Source organism: Pseudophryne corroboree, chromosome 2 (assembly GCF_028390025.1).
Source record: "Pseudophryne corroboree isolate aPseCor3 chromosome 2, aPseCor3.hap2, whole genome shotgun sequence".
In the NCBI taxonomy this organism is placed as follows: domain Eukaryota; kingdom Metazoa; phylum Chordata; class Amphibia; order Anura; family Myobatrachidae; genus Pseudophryne; species Pseudophryne corroboree.
The window spans coordinates 150547194-150573813 of NC_086445.1; the positions used below are offsets into that span (position 1 = coordinate 150547194).

At 49.2% G+C, this 26620-nt stretch overlaps 1 protein-coding gene and 1 long non-coding RNA gene across 4 annotated transcripts in view; one reads left to right on the plus strand and one right to left on the minus strand.

Moving 5' to 3' along the window:
• Positions 1–7468, minus strand: part of CCDC169 (coiled-coil domain containing 169) — a 356256-nt gene extending 348788 nt beyond the window's left edge. For 2 of the 3 annotated variants that reach the window (XM_063951832.1, XM_063951831.1), the window contains exon 1: positions 7302–7468. In XM_063951832.1, coding sequence (XP_063807902.1) covers positions 7302–7372 — 71 coding nt within the window. In that variant the 5' untranslated portion in view covers positions 7373–7468. The remainder of the gene's footprint in view (positions 1–7301) is intronic. The other variant, XM_063951833.1, reaches the window with a different exon arrangement.
• LOC135004583 (uncharacterized) lies at positions 7463–25802 on the plus strand. The gene is made up of 3 exons (XR_010205334.1): positions 7463–7672; positions 22378–22475; positions 25075–25802. It is a non-coding gene; the product is annotated as an uncharacterized LOC135004583 (long non-coding RNA).
• Positions 25803–26620: the final 818 nt, after the last annotated feature.

A 26620-nucleotide genomic window follows, 5' to 3' on the forward strand; every position in this document is an offset into this window, starting at 1 on the left:
AGGATCCGGTGTTCAACCGCCATGCCGTCAAACGCAGCCGCGGTAAGTCTTGGAACAGACAGGGCCCCTGCTGCAGCAGGTCTTGTCTGAGCGGTAGAGGCCATGGGTCCTCTGACATCATTTCTTGAAGTTCCGGGTACCAAGCTCTTCTTGGCCAATCCGGAACAATGAGTATAGTTCTTACTCCTCTTCTCCTTATTATCCTCGGTACCTTTGGTATGAGAGGAAGAGGAGGGAACACCTAAACCGATCGGTACACCCACGGTGTCACTAGAGCGTCCACAGCTATCGCCTGCGGGTCTCTCGACCTGGCGCAATATTTTTCTAGCTTTTTGTTTAGGCGGGACGCCACCATGTCCACCTGTGGCCTTTTCCAACGGTTTACAATCATTTGAAAGACTTCTGGATGAAGTCCCCACTCTCCCGGGTGGAGGTCGTGCCTGCTGAGGAAGTCTGCTTCCCAGTTGTCCACTCCCGGAATGAACACTGCTGACAGTGCTAACACGTGATTTTCCGCCCATCGGAGAATCCTTGTGGCTTCTGCCATTGCCGTCCTGCTTCTCGTGCCGCCCTGTCGATTTACATGGGCGACCGCCGTGATGTTGTCTGACTGGATCAGTACCGGCTGGTTTTGAAGCAGGGGTTTTGCCTGACTTAGGGCATTGTAAATGGCCCTCAGTTCCAGAATATTTATGTGCAGGGAAGTCTCCTGACTTGACCATAGTCCTTGGAAGTTTCTTCCCTGTGTGACTGCTCCCCAGCCTCGAAGGCTGGCATCCGTGGTCACCAGGACCCAGTCCTGTATGCCGAATCTGCGGCCCTCTTGAAGATGAGCACTCTGCAGCCACCACAGCAGAGACACCCTTGTCCTCGGAGACAGGGTTATCAGACGATGCATCTGAAGATGCGATCCGGACCACTTGTCCAACAGGTCCCACTGAAAGGTTCTTGCATGAAACCTGCCGAATGGAATCGCTTCGTAGGAAGCTACCATTTTTCCCAGGATCCGCGTGCAGTGATGCACCGACACCTGTTTTGGTTATAGGAGGCCTCTGACTAGAGATGACAGCTCCTTGGCCTTCTCCTCCGGGAGAAACACTTTTCTCTGTTCTGTGTCCAGAACCATCCCCAGGAACAGTAGACGTGTCGTAGGGACCAGCTGTGACTTTGGAATGTTTAGAATCCAGCCGTGCTGTTGTAGCACTTCCCGAGATAGTGCTACCCCGACCAACAACTGCTCTCTGGACCTCGCCTTTATCAGGAGATTGTCCAAGTACGGGATAATTAAAACTCCCTTCTTTCGAAGGAGTATCATCATTTCGGCCATTACCTTGGTAAAGACCCTCGGAGCCGTGGATAGACCGAACGGCAACGTCTGGAATTGGTAACGACAATCCTGTACCACAAATCTGAGGTACTCCTGGTGAGGATGGTAAATGGGGACATGCAGGTAAGCATCCTTGATGTCCAGTGATACCATGTAATCCCCCTCGTCCAGGCTTGCAATAACCGCCCTGAGCGATTCCATCTTGAACTTGAATTTTTTTATATATGTGTTCAAGGATTTCAAATTTAAAATGGGTCTCACCGAACCGTCCGGTTTCGGTACCATAAACATTGTGGAATAGTAACCCCTTCCTTGTTGAAGTAGGGGCACCTTTACTATCACTTGTTGTGAATACAGCTTGTGAATTGCCTGTAACACTGCCTCCCTGCCTGAGGGAGTGGTTGGCAAGGCAGATTTGAGGAAACGGCGGGGGGGAGACGTCTCGAATTCCAGCTTGTACCCCTGAGATACTACTTGAAGGATCCAGGGATCCACCCGTGAGCGAGCCCACTGATTGCTGAAATATTTGAGACGGGCCCCCACCGTACCTGGCTCCGCCTGTGAAGCCCCAGCGTCATGCTGTGGACTTAGAGGAAGCGGGGGAGGACTTTTGCTCCTGGGAACTGGCTGTATGCTGCAGCTTCTTTCCCCTACCTCTGCCTCTGGGCAGAAAGGACGCGCCTTTAACCCGCTTGCCCCTATTGGGCCGAAAGGACTGTACCTGATAATACGGTGCTTTCTTTGGTTGTGAGGGAACATGGGGTAAAAATGTAGACTTCCCAGCTGTTGCTGTGGAAACGAGGTCCGAGAGACCATCCCCGAACAACTCCTCACCCTTATAAGGCAGAACTTCCATGTGTCGTTTGGAATCTGCATCTCCTGTCCACTGCCGAGTCCATAACCCTCTCCTGGCAGAAATAGACATTGCACTAATTTTGGATGCCAGCCGGCAAATATCCCTCTGTGCATCCCTCATGTATAAAAGTGCGTCTTTTATATGCTCTACGTTTAGCAATATAGTGTCCCTGTCTAGGGTATCTATATTTTCTGACAGGGAATCTGACCACGCAGCAGCAGCACTGCACATCCAGGCTGAAGCAATAGCCGGTCTCAGTATAACACCTGTGTGTGTATATATAGATTTCAGGATAGCCTCCTGCTTTCTATCAGCAGATTCCTTCAGGGCGGCCGTATCCGGAGACGGTAGTGCCACCTTTTTTGACAAACGTGTGAGCGCTTTATCCACCCTAGGGGATGTTTCCCAGCGTGACCTATCCTCTGGCGGGAAAGGGTACGCCATTAGTAACCTCTTAGAAATTACCAGCTTTTTATCAGGGGAAGCCCACGCTTCTTCACACACTTCATTTAACTCTTCAGATGGAGGAAAAGCTACTGGTAGTTTTTTCTCTCCAAACATAATACCCTTTTTTGTGGTACCGGGGGTAACATCAGAAATGTGCAACACATTTTTCATTGCCTCAATCATGTAACGTGTGGCCCTACTGGAAGTTACATTAGTCTCATCGTCGTCGACACTGGAGTCAGTATCCGTGTCGACATCTGTGTCTGTCATCTGAGGTAGCGGGCGTTTTAGAGCCCCTGACGACTTTTGAGACGCCTGGGCAGGCACAGGCTGAGAAGCCGGCTGTCCCACATTAGGTATGTCGTCAAACCTTTTATGCAAGGAGTCGACACTGTCGCGTAATTCCTTCCACAGCACCATCCACTCAGGTGTCGACCCCGCAGGGGGTGACATCACGTTTACAGGCATTTGCTCCGCCTCCACATAAGCCTCCTCATCAAACATGTCGACACAGCCGTACCGACACACCGCAAACACACAGGGAATGCTCTGACAGAGGACAGGACCCCACAAAGTCCCCAAAGGGAGACAGAGAGAGAGTATGCCAGCACACACCAGAGCGCTATATAACACAGGGATCCCACTATAAATTAGTGTTTTCCCTTATAGCTGCTTTTTTATATATCATATATATATATCTATACTGCCCCTAAATTTAGTGCCCACCCTCTCTTTTTTACCCTTCTGTAGTGTTCAGACTGCAGGGGAGAGCCAGGGAGCTTCCTTCCAGCGGAACTGTGAGGGAAAAATAGCGCCAGTGTGCTGAGGGAGATGGCCCTGCCCCTTTTTCGGCTGACTTTCTCCCGCTTTTTCTGGAATACTGGCAGGGGTAATTTTACATCTATATAGCCTCTAGGACTATATATGATGTAGATTTGCCAGCCAAGGTGTCATATATTACCCTCAGGGCGCCCCCCCCCAGCGCCCTGCACCCATCAGTGACCGGAGTGTGAGGTGTACATGAGGAGCAATGGCGCACAGCTGCAGTGCTGTGCGCTACCTTGGTGAAGACCGAAGTCTTCTGCCGCCGATTTTCCGGACCTCTTCGTTGCTTCTGGCTCTGTAAGGGGGACGGCGGCGCGGCTCCGGGAACGAACACCAAGGTCGGGTCCTGCGGTCGATCCCTCTGGAGCTAATGGTGTCCAGTAGCCTAAGAAGCCCAAACTACCACCTGTTAGGTAGGTTCGCTTCTTCTCCTCTTAGTCCCTCGCTGGAGTGAGTCTGTTGCCAGCAGATCTCACTGTAAAATAAAAAACCTAAATATACTTTCTTTCTAGGAGCTCAGGAGAGCCCCTAGTGTGCATCCAGCTCAGCCGGGCACAAGAATCTAACTGAAGTCTGGAGGAGGGTCTTAGTGGGAGGAGCCAGTGCACACCAATAGTCTAAAGCTTTCTTTATAGTTGTGCCCAGTCTCCTGCGGAGCCGCTAATCCCCATGGTCCTTACGGAGTCCCCAGCATCCACTAGGACGTTAGAGAAAAATTATTTATTCCATTTTGGAACAAGGCTGTAACATAACAAAATGTGGAAAAAGTGAAGCGCTGTGAATACTTTCCGGATGCACTATACCTCTATTTACAAAGCTGGATTGCCAGGCATAGCATCGGCGGATACAGACAGGGGCGAAAAGGGCGAACGCCCCCCCTACACATACTACTCCGACATAAATGGCCGGGTCCGGTTACCGCGCCGATCACCTGCGGCAGCACTAACACAGCTCGCCGCCGCTGAGAGTCTGACTGAGTGAGAGACTACTAAGTGCAGGGAGCCGGAGCCCGGAGCAAGCAGTGTGTTAGTCACTGTCTTCTCCGCCGCTCCCGGCTCCCCTCCCCTGTCCTCAGTGATATGATGCCTCTGCACAATGACAAACACTGTCATGCGCAGTAAGCATATGTGGACGCCAAGAAAGCGTTTCATTCAGGGGCAGGCTGGCGCCATTTTTACAGCAGCGGAGGAGCAGGCACGGAGAGAGGAGCTAAAGCCTGTAATTGCCTCGTTGTGTGTGTAGGTGAGCTCTCTAGATCTGCTGTAAGTCTCATTGCTCCCTCTCTGGTGCAAATTTTGTGCTCCATAAAACATTGGTAATCCACAATCAGAGCACTGCTGTTTACTCGCATGTCTGAAATTGTACTGTGTGTGCAGCAATGTTCTGTGTGTGAGGCTGCAGTTACATGATCACTTTGGAGTCTTTCCACTTTGTGTGGTATTCAGCTAGGAGCGGGCTCACAGAACTGTAATTGCCTTACTGTGTGTCTTGGGAAGGGGAGCTGAGGGGGAGGGGGGGGGGTGCTTATCCCCACCAAAATCCTGCTCCGCCTCCTCCGCACCATACCAACCACAGCCTCCTTATCCACTACACAGCAGACCACAGCATCCTCAGCACCACCGCTGCTAAATAGGTAGTCTTACCCTGCTGCCTTTCTCTTTCCCTAATCCCTACTGTATGCCCTTGCTGTCCCTCTCTCTGTCATTCTCCCTATGTCCCTGCTGTCACTTTCCCTGTCACTCTGCCTGTCTCTATGTTCCTGCTGTCACTTTCCCTGTCCCTCTGTCACTCTCCCTATCCCTATGTCCCTGCTGTCACTTTCCCTGTCCCTATGTCCCTGCTGTCACTTTCCCTATCCCTCTGTCACTCTCCCTGTCCCTATGTCCGTGCTGTCACTTTCCCTGTCCCCCTGTCACTCTCCCTGTCCCTGCTGTCACTCTCCCTGTCCCCATGTCCCTGCCGTCACTTTCCCTATTCCTCTGACACTCTCCCTGTCCCTATATCCCTGCTGTCACTTTCCCTATCCATCTGTCACTCTCCCTGTCCCTATATCCCTGCTATCACTCTCCCTGAATGTTGTCTCATTCCATGTGGCATAATGTGAATTTCGGCTCATATTGTGTGCTGTAATGTGAATTTTGGCTCATTCTGTGTGGTATAATGTGAATTTTGGCTCATACCGTGTGCTATAATGTGAATTTTGGCTCATACTGTGTGCTATAATGTGAATTTTGGCTCATGCTGTGTGCTATAATGTGAATTTCGGCTCATTCCGTGTTCTATAATGTGAATTTCGGCTCCTTCAGTGTGCTATAATGTGAATTTCGTCTCATACCGTGTGGTATAATGTGTATTTCAGCTCATTCTATGTGCTATAATGTGAATTTTCGGCTCATACTGTGTGGTATACAGTAATGTGAATTTCGGCTCCTATCGTGTGCTATAATGTGTACCATTGTTGTTCTATTACTTATGCCATCACAGGATCTATTAAAAGAAAGAAATGAGTATTTATATAAAGCTTTTTTTCCTGCCAAAGTAAATTTATTTAACTTTTTTCTCTCTGGACTGGTAGCCCAAATCTGGGCTGCATGATTGTGCATGTGTGATCTACAAATGTGCAGATGCATGCAGGAATGGCGATTTGCCAGTCTGTATCACCAGTGCGCAGGGTTCACTCCACTAACTGGCAACAATAAGAAATTTTAGATGCGAACGGGAGGGGCATTTCTAAGTAGGAGGAGCTATGATTAGGGGTAGGAGTCATAATTCTTAATCCACCCCCCCTATGTCTAGAACCGCCACAGAGGCATAGGGATAGGCAACGTGCACAACTCCAACTGCTGCGGAAGTACTATACATCCCAGCAGTAGCGGCTCTTGCCACAGGCAAGCAGGCTTTTTGCCCGGGGCGCCGCTACCCTGAGGGCGCCGCCGCCGGGAGCCGCTACTCCTGACCCCCTCTCCCCGGCTGCAGCAGGCGCCGTGGGCTGTGTGGGCGCCCGTTGCAGCCGGCGTCGCTGACTGACACTAGAGGTCATAATTGACACCTAGTGTCAGTGCGGCGCTGCTATGGGAGAGACGTCATGACGTCTTTCCCATAGAGAGGAGCCAGCAGCGGCCAGAGACAGCAGAGGTCCGGAAGCAGGAGCGGGGCTGGTATTGTTTTTTTGTTTGTTTTTCTTGTTTTCAAGCGGCGCTACTATAGGGGGCACTACTACAGAGGGCACTGCTACGGGGGGAACAGCTACTATGGGCAAATCAACTCTGGGCACTACTAAATCATATCTCCCAACATGACCCTCTCCAGGAGGGACACAATGCTCTGCTCCCGGACTTTTCTCTTACTGTATGATTGTCTGCACCTGTTTTGAGCAGGTTAATGGATAAGAAAGGTGTTTCAGCACAGGTGATGGCAATCATACATTAAGAGGGAAGTCCAGGAGCAGAGTATTCTGTCCCTCCTGGAGATGGTCATGTTGGGAGGTATGCTAAACGGGGCACAGCTGCTGGGGGGCACAACTACTAGGGGATAACTGTGGCCATGACCCTTCCGAATGAAGGATCCACACACCCCTATTTTTGACCGCACGCCTTTCAGGGCGCACCAACTCTATTTTACCGGGGGGTGCCATAGGAAACTTTTGCCCTGGCTGCCACAAGGTCTAGAACCAGCCCTGCATCCCAGCAGTGCCAGCACGCCCTACCAGCAACACACGTTGCCTATGCCTGCTGCAGAGCACACAGAGCCTGACGGTGACTCTCCTGGCTGCTCCCTCTGTGACAGGGAACAGGGTGACAGTACTAGTGCAGCTAACGCACAAGATAAAAGACTACTGTGTCTCACTTCATCCTCCTCTCCACCTGCAGCTCGTCGACCAGCGCCTGGTTCTCAGAGGGTGCCCGGACCCGCTCCATCCTCCTCCCCCTAGTCCTTAACACAAGCCTGTATGACCGATGGATAGGCCGGCTGTTTACCGGTTTCTATGGCTACAAGCAGCGTAACGGTTGTAACGTGCTGACGTCACGCAGAGGAAAGTGGCAGACGCGCGCAGTGTGTGTGTGCCGGCGGGAGCTGTCATTATGCGTCGCTGTGGGCGCGCAACGGCGGCACGGAGAAGGTTATTGCTTGGTGACGTCACCGGTGTCTAGGCGGCTGATACGAAATGGTGGAGAACGAGTCTGTGCGGGTGTACTCCGGCGTGTTGGCTGACCTGGGTAACGCAGCTCCCATGCCTGGCTATTATGACCACCGTACCATCCCTTTATACCGGGACTCTCATGGATTACACAGGTTCTGTAGCTGATTATCCGGCTGCAGTAAGGGCCGATCCTTACAATGGGGTCGATTCTATTCGGCAACAGATGAATAGCGCCAGGAATTAGCTCCCGACGCTATTCAATTCAGCTGAAGTTAAGTCGGCGAATGGCCGATCTCGCCAACTTAACAGGTAGTTTTGTCGGGAGAACGAGCATTCTCCGACTTAACTACCCGCAGCGATGCTGATTCCCGACAGAATCAGCCTCGCGGCAGCTCTTTTGGCGGTTTTCTTCTCTAACCCCCGGGGGGTGAGAGAAGAATTCCCGACAATTGCGGGTAATTAGTAGCTGAATTGAATAGCGTCGGGAGCTAATTCCCGGCGCTATTCATCTGTTGCCGAATTTAATCGACCCCAATGATGGTTACGGCTGCAGATGGGAGAACGCTGGGCAGTGTGACTATTCACATGGCGCTGTACAGATACTGACATTAGCATACCTCCCAACATGACCCTCTCCAGGAGGGATAGAATGCTCTGCTCCTGGACTTCCCTCTTAATTTATGATTGCCATCACCTGTGCTGAAACACCTTTCTTATCCATTTACCTGTTCAAAACAGGTGCTGGCAATCACAAATCCAGAAGCAGAGCATTGTGTCCCTCCTGGAGAGGGTCATGTTGGGAGGTAAGCATTAGCATAAGGTGGTAAATAGTCATGGGCAAAGAGATACATTGAATTGAGTAGTTGAGACACATGACTCAGCTCAGTGGAGTGTCTCAAGGGGTGGTCTTCAGTATGCCGAATGTCGGGATCCCGGCGCACATTATAGCGGCGCCGGAATCCCGACACCCGGCATACCGACAGCTATTCTCCCTCGTGGGGGTTTACGACCTCCCTGCAGGGAGAATAAAATAGTGTGGCGCGCGTAGCGAGCCTGCAAGGGGCTCCTTAGCGCTCGCCACGCTGTCGGTATGCCGGCGCCGGTATGCTGGTCGCCGGGAGCGCGAGCGCCGGCATACCGTACTACACCCGTCTCAAGACAGTAGTAGCCCTGCATGGGGTGATACCGTGTTACTTGCTGAACAGGTCCCATAGTAGCCCTGCATGGGATGCTCCTGTGTATGTTGCTGAACGAGGTCCTGTAGTAGCCCTGCATGGGATGCTCCTGTGTACGTTGCTGAACGAGGTCCTGTAGTAGCCCTGCATGGGGTGATCCTGTGTACGTTGCTGAACGAGGTCCTGTAGTAGCCCTGCATGGGATGCTCCTGTGTACGTTGCTGAACGAGGTCCTGTAGTAGCCCTGCATGGGGTGCTCCTGTGTACGTTGCTGAACGAGGTTCTGTAGTAGCCCTGCATGGGATGCTCCTGTGTACGTTGCTGAACGAGGTCCTGTAGTAGCCCTGCATGGGGTGCTCCTGTGTACGTTGCTGAACGAGGTCCTGTAGTAGCCCTGCATGGGGTGATCCTGTGTACGTTGCTGAACGAGGTCCTGTAGTAGCCCTGCATGGGGTGATCCTGTGTACGTTGCTGAACGAGGTCCTGTAGTAGCCCTGCATGGGGTGATCCTGTGTACGTTGCTGAACGAGGTCCTGTAGTAGTCCTGCATGGGATGCTCCTGTGTACGTTGCTGAACGAGGTCCTGTAGTAGCCCTGCATGGGGTGCTCCTGTGTACGTTGCTGAACGAGGTCCTGTAGTAGCCCTGCATGGGGTGATCCTGTGTACGTTGCTGAACGAGGTCCTGTAGTAGCCCTGCATGGGGTGATCCTGTGTACGTTGCTGAACGAGGTCCTGTAGTAGCCCTGCATGGGTGATCCTGTGTACGTTGCTGAACGAGGTCCTGTAGTAGCCCTGCATGGGTGATCCTGTGTACGTTGCTGAACGAGGTCCTGTAGTAGCCCTGCATGGGTGATCCTGTGTACGTTGCTGAACGAGGTCCTGTAGTAGCCCTGCATGGGGTGCTACTGTGTACGTTGCTGAACGAGGTCCTGTAGTAGCCCTGCATGGGGTGCTCCTGTGTACGTTGCTGAACGAGGTCCTGTAGTAGCCCTGCATGGGGTGATCCTGTGTACGTTGCTGAACGAGGTCCTGTAGTAGCCCTGCATGGGGTGCTCCTGTGTACGTTGCTGAACGAGGTCCTGTAGTAGCCCTGCATGGATGCTCCTGTGTACATTGGTGTATATTTTACTGTGTTGTACGCCACTGTTTTTTACGTGCACCTCAAAACTGAGCAGTGCTTTAGTATTGTAACATCCTGCATCCGCGTGACATCCTGCATCTACAGGATCCTGTGCCTCTTCCTAGTAACATTTTTCTCTGACGTCCTAGTGGATGCTGGGACTCCGTAAGGACCATGGGGAATAGCGGCTCCGCAGGAGACAGGGCACAAAATAAAAGCTTAAGGATCAGGTGGTGTGCACTGGCTCCTCCCCCTATGACCCTCCTCCAAGCCTCAGATAGATTTTTGTGCCCGGCCGAGAAGGGTGCAATCTAGGTGGCTCTCCTGAGCTGCTTAGAATAAAAGTTTAGTTTAGGTTTTTTTATTTTCAGTGAGTCCTGCTGGCAACAGGCTCACTGCATCGTGGGACTAAGGGGAGAAGAAACGGACTCACCTGAGTGCAGAGTGGATCGGGTTTCTTAGGCTACTGGACATTAGCTCCAGAGGGACGATCACAGGTTCAGCCTGGATGGGTCACCGGAGCCGCGCCGCCGTCCCCCTTACAGAGCCAGAAGAGACGAAGAGGTCCGGTGAAATCGGCGGCAGAAGACATCCTGTCTTCAGACTAAGGTAGCGCACAGCACCGCAGCTGTGCGCCATTGCTCTCAGCACACTTCACACTCCGGTCACTGAGGGTGCAGGGCGCTGGGGGGGAGCGCCCTGAGACGCAATATAACAGTATATACCTTAGGTGGCAAAAAGAATACATCACATATAGCTCCTGGGCTATATGGATGTATTTTAACCCCTGCCATTTTTACACAAAAAAGCGGGAGATAAGGACGTCGTGAAGGGGCGGAGCCTATCTCCTCAGCACACAAGCGCCATTTTCCCTCACAGCTCCGCTGGAAGGACGGCTCCCTGAAGAGAAGGGGGGGCATTTTTGGCAGCAAATAACGATAATAACAGCAGCTATAAGGGAATAACACTTATATAAGGTTATCCCTGTATATATATATAGCGCTGGGTGTGTGCTGGCAGACTCTCCCTCTGTCTCTCCAAAGGGCTAAGTGGGGTCCTGTCCTCTATCAGAGCATTCCCGGTGTGTGCTGTGTGTCGGTACGCGTGTGTCGACATGTATGAGGAGGAAAATGATGTGGAGGCGGAGCAGTTGCCTGTGTTGGTGATGTCACCCCCTAGGGAGTCGACACCTGACTGGATGATTGTATTTAAACAATTAAGTGATAATGTCAGCAATTTGCAAAAAACTGTTGACGACATGAGACAGCCGGCAAATCAATTAGTGCCTGTCCAGGCGTCTCAGACACCGTCAGGGGCGCTAAAACGCCCGTTACCTCAGTGGGTCGACACAGTCCCTGACACAGATACTGAGTCTAGTGTCGACGGTGACGAGACAAACGTAATGTCCAGTAGGGCCACACGTTACATGATCACGGCAATGAAAGAGGCATTGAACCTTTCTGACACTACAAGTACCACAAAGAAGGGTATTATGTGGGGTGTGAAAAAACTACCAATAGTTTTTCCTGAGTCAGAGGAAATAAATGAGGTGTGTGATAAAGCGTGGGTTTCCCCCGATAAAAAACAGCTAATTTCTAAAAAATTATTAGCATTATATCCCTTCCCGCCAGAGGTTAGGGCGCGTTGGGAAACACCCCCTAGGGTAGATAAGGCGCTCACACGTTTATCTAAACAAGTAGCGTTACCGTCTCCTGATACGGCCACCCTCAAAGAACCAGCTGATAGAAGGCTGGAAAATATCCTAAAAAGTATATACACACATACTGGTGTTATACTGCGACCAGCAATCGCCTCAGCCTGGATGTGCAGTGCTGGAGTCGCATGGTCGGATTCCCTGACTGAGACTATTGATACCCTGGATAGGGACAATATTTTGTTAACTATAGAACATTTAAAGGATGCATTACTATATATGCGTGATGCACAGAGGGATATTTGCACCCTGGCATCAAGAGTAAGTGCTATGTCCATCTCTGCCAGAAGAGCGTTATGGACGCGACAGTGGTCAGGGGATGCGGATTCCAAACGGCACATGGAAGTATTGCCGTATAAAGGGGAGGAGTTATTTGGGGCTGGTCTATCGGACCTGGTGGCCACGGCAACGGCTGGAAAATCCACCTTTTTACCCCAGGTCACTTCACATCAGCAGAAAAAGACACCGTCTTTTCAAACTCAGTCCTTTCGTTCCCATAAGTACAAGTGAGCAAAAGGCCACTCCTTTCTGCCCAGGGGCAGAGGAAGAGGAAAAAAGACTGCACCATGCAGCCGCTTCCCAGGAGCAGAAGCCCTCCCCTGCTTCTGCCAAGTCTTCAGCATGACGCTGGGGCTTTACAAGCAGACTCCGATATGGTGGGGGCCCGTCTCAAGAATTTCAACGCGCAGTGGGCTCACTCGCAAGTGGATCCCTGGATTCTACAGGTAGTATCGCAGGGGTGCAAACTGGAATTCGAGGCGTTTCCCCCTCGTCGGTTCCTGAAGTCTGCTTTACCAAAGTCTCCCTCCGACAGGGAGGCAGTTTTGGAAGCCATTCACAAGCTGTATTCCCAGCAGGTGATAATCAAGGTACCCCTTCTGCAACAAGGAAAGGGGTATTATTCCACGCTGTTTGTGGTACCGAAGCCGGACGGCTCGGTGAGACCAATTTTAAATCTGAAATCCTTGAACACTTACATAAAAAGGTTCAAATTCAAGATGGAGTCACTCAGAGCAGTGATAGCGAACCTGGAAGAAGGGGACTATATGGTGTCTCTGGACATCAAAGATGCTTATCTCCACGTCCCAATATACCCTTCTCACCAAGGGTACCTCAGGTTTGTAGTACAAAACTGTCATTATCAGTTTCAGACGCTGCCGTTTGGATTGTCCACGGCACCTCGGGTCTTTACCAAGGTAATGGCCGAAATGATGATTCTTCTACGAAGAAAAGGCATTTTAATTATCCCTTACTTGGACGATCTCCTGATAAGGGCAAGATCCAGGGAACAGTTAGAAGTCGGAGTAGCACTATCTCAGGTAGTGTTACGTCAGCACGGGTGGATTCTAAATATTCCAAAATCGCAGCTGATTCCAACGACACGTCTACTGTTCCTAGGAATGATTCTGGGCACAGTCCAGAAGAAGGTGTTTCTCCCGGAGGAGAAGGCCAGGGAGTTATCCGAGCTAGTCAGGAACCTCCTAAAACCAGGCCAGGTCTCAGTGCATCAGTGCACGAGGGTCCTGGGAAAAATGGTGGCTTCTTACGAAGCGATTCCATTCGGAAGATTCCATGCAAGAACGTTTCAGTGGGATCTACTGGACAAATGGTCCGGATCGCATCTGCAGATGCATCAGCGGATAACCCTGTCGCCAAGGACAAGGGTGTCTCTCCTGTGGTGGCTGCAGAGTGCTCATCTACTAGAGGGCCGCAGATTTGGCATTCAGGATTGGATCCTGGTAACCACGGATGCCAGCCTGAGAGGCTGGGGAGCAGTCACACAGGGAAGGAATTTCCAGGGCTTGTGGTCAAGCATGGAAACATCTCTTCATATAAACATTCTGGAACTAAGGGCCATTTACAATGCCCTAAGTCAAGCAAAACCTCTGCTTCAGGGTCAGGCGGTGTTGATCCAATCGGACAACATCACGTCAGTCGCCCACGTAAACAGACAGGGCGGCACGAGAAGCAGGAGGGCAATGGCAGAAGCTGCAAGGATTCTTCGCTGGGCGGAAAATCATGTGATAGCACTGTCAGCAGTGTTCATTCCGGGAGTGGACAACTGGGAAGCAGACTTCCTCAGCAGACACGACCTTCACCCGGGAGAGTGGGGACTTCACCCAGAAGTCTTCCACCTGATTGTAAACCGTTGGGAAAAACCAAAGGTGGACATGATGGCGTCACGTCTAAACAAAAAACTGGACAGATATTGCGCCAGGTCAAGGGACCCTCAGGCAATAGCAGTGGACGCTCTGGTAACGCCGTGGGTGTACCAGTCAGTGTATGTGTTCCCTCCTCTGCCTCTCATACCAAAAGTACTGAGAATCATAAGAAGGAGAGGAGTAAGAACTATACTCGTGGTTCCGGATTGGCCAAGAAGGACTTGGTACCCGGAACTTCAAGAGATGCTCACGGACGAACCGTGGCCTCTACCTCTAAGAAAGGACCTGCTACTGCAGGGGCCTTGTCTGTTCCAAGACTTACCGCGGCTGCGTTTGACGGCATGGCGGTTGAACGCCGGATCCTGAGGGAAAAAGGCATTCCAGAAGAAGTCATCCCTACTCTGGTCAAAGCCAGGAAGGACGTAACCGCAAAACATCACCGCATTTGGCGTAAATATGTTGCGTGGTGTGAGGCCAAGAAGGCCCCTACAGAGGAATTTCAACTGGGTCGTTTCCTTAATTTCCTGCAAACAGGACTGTCTATAGGCCTAAAATTAGGGTCCATTAAGGTTCAAATTTCGGCCCTGTCGATTTTCTTCCAGAAAGAACTGGCTTCAGTACCTGAAGTTCAGACATTTGTAAAAGGGGTGCTGCACATACAGCCTCCTTTTGTGCCTCCAGTGGCACCTTGGGATCTCAATGTGGTGTTGAGTTTTCTAAAGTCACATTGGTTTGAACCACTTTCCACTGTGGACTTAAAATATCTCACATGGAAGGTGTCGATGCTGTTAGCCTTGGCTTCAGCCAGGCGTGTGTCAGAATTGGCGGCTTTATCATATAAAAGCCCTTACTTAATTTTTCATTCTGACAGGGCGGAATTGAGGACTCGTCCTCAATTTCTACCTAAGGTGGTTTCTGCATTTCACATGAACCAACCTATTGTGGTACCTGCGGCTACCAGGGACTTAGAGGACTCTAAGTTGCTTGACGTTGTCAGGGCCTTGAAAATATATGTTTCCAGGACGGCTGGAGTCAGAAAATCTGACTCGCTGTTTATCCTGTATGCACCCAACAAGCTGGGTGCTCCTGCTTCTAAGCAGACGATTGCTCGTTGGATTTGTAGTACAATTCAGCTTGCACATTCTGTGGCAGGATTGCCACAGCCAAAATCAGTAAAAGCCCATTCCACAAGGAAAGTGGGCTCATCTTGGGCGGCTGCCCGAGGGGTCTCGGCTTTACAACTTTGCCGAGCAGCTACTTGGTCAGGGGCAAACACGTTTGCTAAATTCTACAAATTTGATACCCTGGCTGAGGAGGACCTGGAGTTCTCTCATTCGGTGCTGCAGAGTCATCCGCACTCTCCCGCCCGTTTGGGAGCTTTGGTATAATCCCCATGGTCCTTACGGAGTCCCAGCATCCACTAGGACGTCAGAGAAAATAAGATTTCTCTATCGTCCTAGTGGATGCTGGGGTTCCTGAAAGGACCATGGGGAATAGCGGCTCCGCAGGAGACAGGGCACAAAAAGTAAAGCTTTTCCAGATCAGGTGGTGTGCACTGGCTCCTCCCCCTATGACCCTCCTCCAGACTCCAGTTAGATTTTTGTGCCCGGCCGAGAAGGGTGCAATCTAGGTGGCTCTCCTAAAGAGCTGCTTAGAGAAAGTTTAGCTTAGGTTTTTTATTTTACAGTGAGTCCTGCTGGCAACAGGATCACTGCAACGAGGGACTGAGGGGAGAAGAAGTGAACTCACCTGCGTGCAGGATGGATTGGCTTCTTGGCTACTGGACATCAGCTCCAGAGGGACGATCACAGGTACAGCCTGGATGGTCACCGGAGCCGCGCCGCCGGCCCCCTTGCAGATGCTGAAGTCAGAAGAGGTCCAGAATCGGCGGCTGAAGACTCCTGCAGTCTTCTAAAGGTAGCGCACAGCACTGCAGCTGTGCGCCATTTTCCTCTCAGCACACTTCACACGCAGTCACTGAGGGTGCAGGGCGCTGGGGGGGGGCGCCCTGGGAGGCAAATGTAACCTATATAAAGGCTAAAAATACCTCGCATATAGCCCCCAGAGGCTATATGGAGATATTTAACCCCTGCCTGGATTCACTAAATAGCGGGAGACGAGCCCGCCGGAAAAGGGGCGGGGCCTATCTCCTCAGCACACGGCGCCATTTCCTCTCACAGCTCCGCTGGTCAGGACGGCTCCCAGGTCTCTCCCCTGCACTGCACTACAGAAACAGGGTAAAACAGAGAGGGGGGGCAAATTTATGGCGATATTTTGATATATATAAAGCAGCTATAAGGGAGCACTTATTATAAGGCTATCCCTGTTATATATAGCGCTTTTGGTGTGTGCTGGCAAACTCTCCCTCTGTCTCCCCAAAGGGCTAGTGGGTCCTGTCTTCGTTAGGAGCATTCCCTGTGTGTCTGCTGTGTGTCGGTACGTGTGTGTCGACATGTATGAGGACGATATTGGTGTGGAGGCGGAGCAATTGCCAAATATGAGGATGTCACCCCCTAGGGAGTCGACACCAGAATGGATGCCTTTATTTATGGAACTACGGGATAGTGTCAACACGCTAAAGCAGTCGTTTGACGACATGAGACGGCCGGACAATCAATTAGTGCCTGTCCAGGCGACTCGAACACCGTCAGGGGCTGTGAAACGCCCTTTGCCTCAGTCGGTCGACACAGACCCAGACGCAGGCACTGACTCCAGTGGTGACGGTGACGAATCAACCGTATTTTCCAGTAGGGCCACACGTTATATGATTTTGGCAATGAAGGAGGCGTTACATTTAGCTGATACTACAGGTACCACTAAACAGGGTATTATGTGGGGTGTGAAAAAACTACCTATAGTTTTTCCTGAATCAGAAGAATTAAATGACGTGTGTAATGAAGCGTGGGTTGCCCCTGATAAAAAGCTGATAATTTCAAAGAAATTATTGGCATTATACCCTTTCCCGCCAGAGGTTAGGGAGCGCTGGGAAACACCTCCTAGGGTGGACAAGGCGCTAACACGCTTATCTAAACAAGTGGCGTTACCCTCTCCTGAGACGGCCGCACTTAAAGATCCATCAGATAGGAGGATGGAAAATATCCAAAAAAGTATATACACACATGCAGGTGTTATACTACGACCAGCTATAGCGACTGCCTGGATGTGCAGTGCTGGGGTAGTTTGGTCAGAGTCCCTGATTGAAAATATTGATACCCTGGACAGGGACAATATTTTACTGTCGTTAGAACAAATAAAGGATGCATTTCTTTATATGCGTGATGCACAGAGGGATATCTGCACACTGGCATCACGGGTAAGTGCTATGTCCATTTCGGCCAGAAGAGCTTTATGGACGCGACAGTGGACAGGCGATGCGGATTCAAAACGACATATGGAAGTTTTGCCGTATAAAGGGGAGGAGTTATTTGGAGTCGGTCTATCAGATTTGGTGGCCACGGCTACAGCCGGGAAATCCACCTTTCTACCTCAAGTCACTCCCCAACAGAAAAAGGCACCGACTTTTCAACCGCAGCCCTTTCGTTCCTTTAAAAATAAGAGAGCAAAGGGCTATTCATATCTGCCACGAGGCAGAGGTCGAGGGAAGAGACAGCAACAGGCAGCTCCTTCCCAGGAACAGAAGCCTTCCCCGGCTTCTACAAAAGCCTCAGCATGACGCTGGGGCTTCTCAAGCGGACTCGGGGACGGTGGGTGGTCGTCTCAAAAATTACAGCGCGCAGTGGGCTCACTCGCAGGTAGATCCCTGGATCCTGCAGATAATATCTCAGGGGTACAGGTTGGAATTAGAGACAGATCCACCTCGCCGTTTCCTGAAGTCTGCTTTACCAACGTCCCCCTCCGAAAGGGAGACGGTTTTGGAAGCCATTCACAAGCTGTACTCTCAGCAGGTGATAGTCAAGGTACCTCTTCTACAACAAGGGAAGGGGTATTATTCCACTCTTTTTGTGGTACCGAAGCCGGATGGCTCGGTAAGGCCTATTCTAAATCTGAAGTCCTTGAACCTGTACATAAAGAAGTTCAAGTTCAAGATGGAGTCACTCAGAGCAGTGATAGCGAACCTGGAAGAGGGGGACTTTATGGTATCCTTGGACATCAAGGATGCGTATCTCCACGTTCCAATTTACCCCTCACACCAGGGGTACCTCAGGTTCGTTGTACAAAACTGTCACTATCAGTTTCAGACGCTGCCGTTCGGATTGTCCACGGCACCTCGGGTCTTTACAAAGGTAATGGCCGAGATGATGATTCTTCTTCGAAGAAAAGGCATATTAATTATCCCATACTTGGACGATCTCCTAATAAGGGCAAGGTCCAGAGAACAGCTAGAGATGGGATTAGCACTGTCGCAAGAAGTGCTAAAACAGCACGGGTGGATTCTGAATATTCCAAAATCCCAGTTAATGCCGACAACTCGTCTGCTGTTCCTAGGGATGATTCTGGACACGGTTCAGAAAAAGGTTTTTCTCCCGGAGGAAAAAGCCAAGGAGTTATCCGAGCTTGTCAGGAACCTCCTAAAACCAGGAAAGGTGTCTGTACATCAATGCACAAGAGTCCTGGGAAAAATGGTGGCTTCTTACGAAGCAATTCCATTCGGCAGATTCCACGCAAGAATTTTCCAAAGGGATCTGTTGGACAAATGGTCAGGGTCGCATCTTCAGATGCACCTGCGGATAACCCTGTCTCCAAGGACAAGGGTGTCTCTTCTGTGGTGGTTGCAGAGTGCTCATCTATTGGAGGGCCGCAGATTCGGCATACAGGATTGGATCCTGGTGACCACGGACGCCAGCCTGAGAGGCTGGGGAGCAGTCACACAAGGAAGAAACTTCCAGGGAGTATGGACGAGCCTGGAAACGTCTCTTCACATAAACATTCTGGAACTAAGAGCAATATACAATGCTCTAAGCCAGGCAGAACCTCTGCTTCAGGGAAAACCGGTGTTGATCCAGTCGGACAACATCACGGCAGTCGCCCATGTGAACAGACAGGGCGGCACAAGAAGCAGGAGTGCAATGGCAGAAGCTGCAAGGATTCTTCGCTGGGCAGAGAATCATGTGATAGCACTGTCAGCAGTGTTCATCCCGGGAGTGGACAACTGGGAAGCAGACTTCCTCAGCAGACACGATCTTCACCCGGGAGAGTGGGGACTTCATCCAGAAGTCTTCCACTTGCTGGTAACCCGTTGGGAAAGACCAATGGTGGACATGATGGCGTCTCGCCTCAACAAAAAACTGGACAGGTATTGCGCCAGGTCAAGAGATCCGCAGGCAATAGCTGTGGACGCGCTGGTAACGCCTTGGGTGTACCAGTCGGTGTATGTGTTTCCTCCTCTGCCTCTCATACCAAAAGTATTGAGAATTATACGGCAAAGAGGCGTAAGGACGATACTAGTGGTTCCGGATTGGCCAAGAAGGACTTGGTACCCGGAACTTCAAGAGATGATCACGGAAGATCCGTGGCCTCTACCTCTAAGGAGGGACTTGCTTCAGCAGGGTCCCTGTCTGTTTCAAGACTTACCGCGGCTGCGTTTGACGGCATGGCGGTTGAACGCCGGATCCTAAAGGAAAAAGGCATGCCGGAAGAAGTCATTCCTACTTTGATTAAAGCAAGGAAGGAAGTAACCGTGCAACATTATCACCGAATTTGGCGAAAATATGTTGCGTGGTGCGAAGATCGGAGTGCTCCGACGGAGGAATTTCAACTGGGTCGATTCCTACATTTCCTGCAATCAGGATTGTCTATGGGTCTCAAATTGGGATCTATTAAGGTTCAAATTTCGGCCCTGTCGATTTTCTTTCAAAAAGAATTGGCTTCAGTCCCTGAAGTCCAGACCTTTGTTAAGGGAGTGCTACATATACAGCCTCCTGTGGTGCCTCCAGTGGCACCGTGGGATCTCAATGTGGTTTTGGACTTTCTAAAATCTCATTGATTTGAACCACTAAAGAAGGTGGATTTGAAATATCTCACATGGAAAGTGACCATGCTTCTAGCCCTGGCTTCGGCCAGGAGAGTGTCAGAACTGGCAGCTTTATCTTACAAAAGCCCATATCTGATTTTCCATTCGGACAGGGCAGAACTGCGGACTCGTCCGCATTTTCTCCTTAAGGTGGTGTCAGCATTTCATCTGAACCAGCCTATTGTAGTGCCTGCGGCTACAAGTGACTTGGAGGACTCCAAGTTACTGGACGTTGTCAGAGCATTAAAAATATATATTGCAAGGACAGCTGGAGTCAGAAAATCTGACTCGTTGTTTATATTGTATGCACCCAACAAGATGGGTGCTCCTGCGTCTAAGCAGACGATTGCTCGTTGGATCTGTAGCACAATCCAACTTGCACATTCTGTGGCAGGCCTGCCACAGCCTAAATCTGTAAAGGCCCACTCCACAAGGAAGGTGGGCTCATCTTGGGCGGCTGCCCGAGGGGTCTCGGCATTACAACTTTGCCGAGCAGCTACGTGGTCAGGGGAGAACACGTTTGTAAAATTTTACAAATTTGATACTCTGGCTAAGGAGGACCTGGAGTTCTCTCATTCGGTGCTGCAGAGTCATCCGCACTCTCCCGCCCGTTTGGGAGCTTTGGTATAATCCCCATGGTCCTTTCAGGAACCCCAGCATCCACTAGGACGATAGAGAAAATAAGATTTTACTTACCGATAAATCTATTTCTCGGAGTCCGTAGTGGATGCTGGGCGCCCATCCCAAGTGCGGATTATCTGCAATAATTGTACATAGTTATTGTTAACTAATTCGGGTTATTGTTGAAGGAAGCCATCTTTCAGAGGCTCCGCTGTTATCATACTGTTAACTGGGTTTAGATCACAAGTTGTACGGTGTGATTGGTGTGGCTGGTATGAGTCTTACCCGGGATTCAAAATCCTCCCTTATTGTGTACGCTCGTCCGGGCACAGTACCTAACTGGAGTCTGGAGGAGGGTCATAGGGGGAGGAGCCAGTGCACACCACCTGATCTGGAAAAGCTTTACTTTTTGTGCCCTGTCTCCTGCGGAGCCGCTATTCCCCATGGTCCTTTCAGGAACCCCAGCATCCACTACGGACTCCGAGAAATAGATTTATCGGTAAGTAAAATCTTATTTTTACTTACCGATAAATCTATTTCTCGTAGTCCGTAGTGGATGCTGGGCGCCCATCCCTAGTGCGGATTGTCTGCAATACTTGTATATAGTTATTGTTACAAAAATTCGGGTTATTATTGTTGTGAGCCATCTTTTCAGAGGCTCCTTTGCGTTTATCATACTGTTAACTGGGTTCAGATCACAAGTTGTACGGTGTGATTGGTGTGGCTGGTATGAGTCTTACCCGGGATTCAATATCCTTCCTTATTATGTACGCTCGTCCGGGCACAGTATCCTAACTGAGGCTTGGAGGAGGGTCATAGGGGGAGGAGCCAGTGCACACCACCTGATCCTTAAGCTTTTATTTTGTGCCCTGTCTCCTGCGGAGCCGCTATTCCCCATGGTCCTTACGGAGTCCCAGCATCCACTAAGAACTACGAGAAATAGATTTATCGGTAAGTAAAATCTTATTGTAATATATATTGTCAGGCTATCCATAGTTTTCTGTCACCTGGAGCTTTGTATTGTGTTCATTTGCTTTTAATGTGATTTTCCCTGCATTCATAGGTATTCTAACATATTTACATGCCATCACTTTTACATAAGAATCCAGTAAGTGTTGGGTGGATGGTCTTATCTTATATGCCACATAGGGCCTGATTCAGACGCAAATGTGCTAAAATCGCTATTTGTTGAGTGCGTTCATGTGCAAGATCCTAAACTGCGATCGCAGTCTAAGACCTGGAGGGGCGTGGGAACGGGGCATTGACGCTCCGCTTTAGGGGCATGGTCCAGGCAATGGAGGCTTTTCTGTAACGTTGAAGGGGCGGGCCACGGTGGCTGAGTGACGTCGCACGCAGCCGCTACAACCCAAAAGATGGCGGCCCTCCAACTGCCTACGTAGCTAGGCTGCGTAGGCAGGAGGCTACCTTAAGCAACGCGAGGGCATCACTTTACAGCGATGCGCTCGCATGTTAGTGGGGCGGGCAGGACCGGGCTTGCGGGGCGGCCTTTGCCCTGTGTCGGGCGGCCCCCTGCATGTTAAAGAAAATAGGTGTCGTTTTGAGATTTTTCACACAACTGAAGCTGAATTAGGCCCATAGTTACTAGTTAGCAGCTGTCTGACTCAGCCTGTTCCATTGATATGCCATGTCTACACTGTGTTTATATGCTGTACACAGTGATCCATACACTTTGCGGTGCCTCCAAATAAAAGGTAATTGTAGTAGCTGATGCTGTCATTCACTATTTACATTGTGCAGAAATGTGAATCCTGAGCCCAATTTTCACAGCACAGACTGCGTTCCATCTAGTTGTTATAGCTGGCAGCGAGACAGCTACAAAATGGTAACAAGTAGGGAGAAGGGGATCCCTCACCATATGAGTACAAAAGGGACGGTGCCCCTACATCACAGTGGGTTTTACTAGGGAGTGTGATCCCTCTTCTTTTTTTTTTTTTTTTATATTATACAGTCCTCATAAACCTATTTCTATGAAAATCAATTACTTCTGTCCTTGCAGAGAAACTAACCAGTGAAGCAGGGGTACTGGCTGAGCATAATAAGCGAATAAGAGAGAACAACATGGCACTGAAAACGTTAAACACAAGCTTTGATCAGGTAAGATTTCTTACATTGTTTAGAAACTAAAAACAAACTGCATTCGATTGTAACTTCTCCCCCAGGATTCTCTTACTAGTACCTTGTGTTTATTGTCTCCTTCATGTGTGTCTTCCACCATTCTATCAGTATTTCAGAGTATCGGCTGTAAAATAAGTGAATATAAAATGGTTATACCTGCACTGTGATGTGGGAAAGTGATGCCACAAGTACATTTCATGAGTAGGAACATCTCCCTTGTTTTGATCAGGAAATGTAAACAAAGAGCCTATCCTACTGTATGCTTGACTTTACCCTTCTTCCCAGCGTCACTTGTGAGCAAATTGAACAATCTAAAGGTTCGTATGCATGGTCCGATTCTGTCTTACGGCCGATATTGACTAGAAACTGCCCTGAGTCATAAACCTCCGATCTAGTCAGTGTTGACCCTGCCTGCACACACTATATTTCCTTACGATGTCGATCCCGCGGGACCGCGCATCGGCATCGCAAGTGCATACACATGGTGTGATTTGTGCTAACTTTTTTTTACAATTTTGACTATTAGCCAAAATCGTAAGCACAAGTTGCACCATGTGTACGCACCTCAAGGGCGGAATTCCATTTTTTTTAGCCGCGATAATTAATGGGTGCCCAGTGTTGCCGTTCAGTTGTTTTTGGGCGTCCTTTAATTATTGCGCTGATCAGGCCATGTTTAGTCATAGTAAGCAGCTAAACCTGGCTAAAGTATTAGGCTTGAAGCGAAAAGTCCTATTTGGGCGCCCAAATGGGTCACTTTTTTTTTACTCATTACAGCTTGCCATCTCAAAAGGCTGAAAGCCAAAATGCCAGCACCTGTTCGCACCCAAACAGAGCAACAATTGAATTGCTTGTCGGGCGCCCGGCACTGACAGTTGCCATGCACAACAATTGAATTCCGCCCTAAATGACTATATGAAAGGTTAACCATATTACTGACTGTCAACATGCTGAATGTTTGTATCGTCAATATGACATTTTAAACACATGTTCAATGTCATTCTTATGTCGTTGTGATTGTCAAACATACAGTATATACTGAACCTGAAAAATCTTGGGACCGCAGAGCAATATTTTGAAGGGTTCCACAAAGTTCTAGAGTCACTCAGCTTCCTGGGCAGGCCTGCCTTCACACTGCTGTGACCGCCTTCACACTGCTCTGCCCACCTTGCTTAGAACAGAGAATATAATAGTTCCCATCCTCTGGGACAAGAATTCATTTAGGAACTGTGAAATGCTGGTTTTGTGCCTCAGATTGGAGTAGAGCATTGTAGCAACATGGGTGGTAGTTAAGTAGCAACCATTACTTGAGTGTTAAGGTGCATACACACTGGGCGATATTTTAAAAGATATCGCTCATTTTCACCCTTCTGATATCGTTTGTAATATTGTCCAGTGTGTATGCACTATGGGGGTCATTCCGACCTGATCGCACTCTAGGTTTTATCGCTGCGATCAGATCAGAACTGCGCATGCGCCGCAATGCGCAGGAGCATTGTACGGCTACAAAGCGGATTGTCGTTGGGCGATGGATTGTACGAAGAATCCATTCGCACAGCCGATCGCAAGGTGATTGACAGGAAGAAGGCGTTTGTGGGTGTCAACTGACCGTTTTCTGGGAGTGTTTGGAAAAAACGCAGGCGTGTCCAAGCATTTGCAGGGCGGGTGTCTGACGTCAATTCCGGCCCCGGACAGGCTGAAGTGATTGCAGCGGCTGAGTAAGTTCAGAGCTACTCAGAAACTGCACAAAATGTTTTTGCAGAGCTCGGCTGCACGTGCGATCGCACACTTGCAAAGCAAAAATGCACTCCCCTGTGGGCGGAAACTATGCGTTCGCAGCACTGCTTAAAACAGCGAGCAACTTGGAATGACCCCCTATATCGTTAACAATGCGCGCTTCTGTGGGTAATTAACGATATAGCCTTCGTCTGTGCATGCAGCTCAATTTGGACTAGATCGTCCAAAACTGCATGTTTGGGACAGCCGCAGCAGGAAGTCGCTGAACAATATCGTTCCGGTATCTGGATAATAGGTTGACCCAAAATGGTCGATATGTAAAAGGTAGACAATACAAAATGTCGACATGACAATGGTCGACACATTATTATTTTTCTTCAACTTTTTCATACTTTACCATCCACATGGACTACGACTGGTAATATTAACCTGAGCCGAGCGCAGCAAGGCACCTCGCCCAAAGCGTGGCGAGCGTAGTGGTTCACTAATGGGGGTTTCTAGTAGGACAAAAGTAAAAAAAAAACAAAAAAAACTTGTCAACCTCTTTTGTTACAATCATTTCCTTTTCAACCTTTTGTCCCTGTTGACCCTTTTTAGTGTCTACATTTTACCTGTTGACCTTTTCCATGTCGACCATTTGGGGTTGACCTATTCACTGTGGACCTTTTTCACATACTGTAGATCTATTGAAACAAACTCGTATGTTACTCAGCAACTCAAATCCTAGGTCTAATCCTTTGCAGGAAGGGAAAAAGGCTGACCTTTGTTTCATCCATTGCTGTTTTTAATAGATGATAATTTAATTGCATTCATCTTCTATAGAATTGTATGTTTTTCTCTACAGGTCCAGTCCAGACTTGTGCGTGTTGCCGCTATAAAGCCAGGCCTCTGCAAAACCCTTCTGTAAAACATGTTCCACCATAATGATCATATAGCAGGAGATGAAGCCCACTATATCAAGTTTGCTCTCCACTTATCGTTTCCGTATATTTAATATGTTAAGCCTTCTGTGCACATATGCAGTGTGTCAGTGTAGTTTAGTGTTCTAGAGTTTTATTGATAAAAAGGCCCAAATGTATTAAGACTTAACAAGAGATAAAGTGGAGACGGATAAAGAGTGCTAAAGTACCAGCTAATCAGCTTCCTAACTGCCATGTCACAGGCTGTGTTTGAAAAATGACAGTTAGGAGCTGATTGGCTGGTCATTTATCACTCTTTATCCATCTCCACTATATAACTTGTTAAGGTTTAATACATTTGGTCCAATGTATGTTTGGAGATGATCACTGATGTCGGGGCATAAAATAACATGCAATGTATGTTCATTGTGCTTTGTTTGGATACATAGTAGATGGTTCCAAAACAATCTATTTTATTAATTGAATAGCAATATAAATTAAAAGCAGTATTTGACTGATTAGATATTTTTTGACTTGCCCTTTTTGTAGACTTTATCTATTTAATATTGCATTGACTTTAATGGGAAGCTATGCTGAAACATTGTTCCATTTGTTTATAAACCAGTACCTGCTTTTCATAGTTCTTATTGGTAAATAAACCATGATACATCCAGGTAGGTGTTACACTGTGTCCTGCCATTATTTCTTACTATGATATGTGTACTCTTCTAGGGTCAACACACTTCCGGTGTTAATGCTACACAAAGGAGTACACGTAAATGATCAAAAAAACAAGTTAACAGGGCGGAAGCAAATCTGTGTATTAAAATGTTAACATCACAGGGGTATTACAGAGTCACCAACTCCTGCTTCTGCTTGTCTGTGTAACGTATTCAACAGCTGCTGTGGAAGTACACATCCCAGCATGCCTTGCCACAGTTATGCTGCAGGGTATGCTGGGATATATAGTTCCACAACAGTTGGAGGGTCGCATGTTGAATTCCCCTGGTGTAATGTTTGGAATGGGGCAGAATATGCTAATATGACCATCTAACATTTTAACATTACAAATGAAACAGAGTAGTGCAGCTGAGTTCATATTAAACTGGTGCAAGTAGACATTGGTGTAAAATAAATTTCTCTGACGTCCTAGTGGATGCTGGGACTCCGTCAGGACCATGGGGATTAGCGGCTCCGCAGGAGACAGGGCACAAAAATAAAAGCTTTAGGACTAGGTGGTGTGCACTGGCTCCTCCCCCTATGACCCTCCTCCAAGCCTCAGTTAGGTTTTTGTGCCCGTCCGAGCAGGGTGCAATCTAGGTGGCTCTCTTAAAGAGCTGCTTAGAAAAAGTTATTAGGTTTTTTATTTTCAGTGATTCCTGCTGGCAACAGGCTCACTGCAACGAGGGACTTAGGGGAGAAGAAGTGAACTCACCTGCGTGCAGGATGGATTGGCTTCTTAGGCTACTGGACACCATTCGCTCCAGAGGG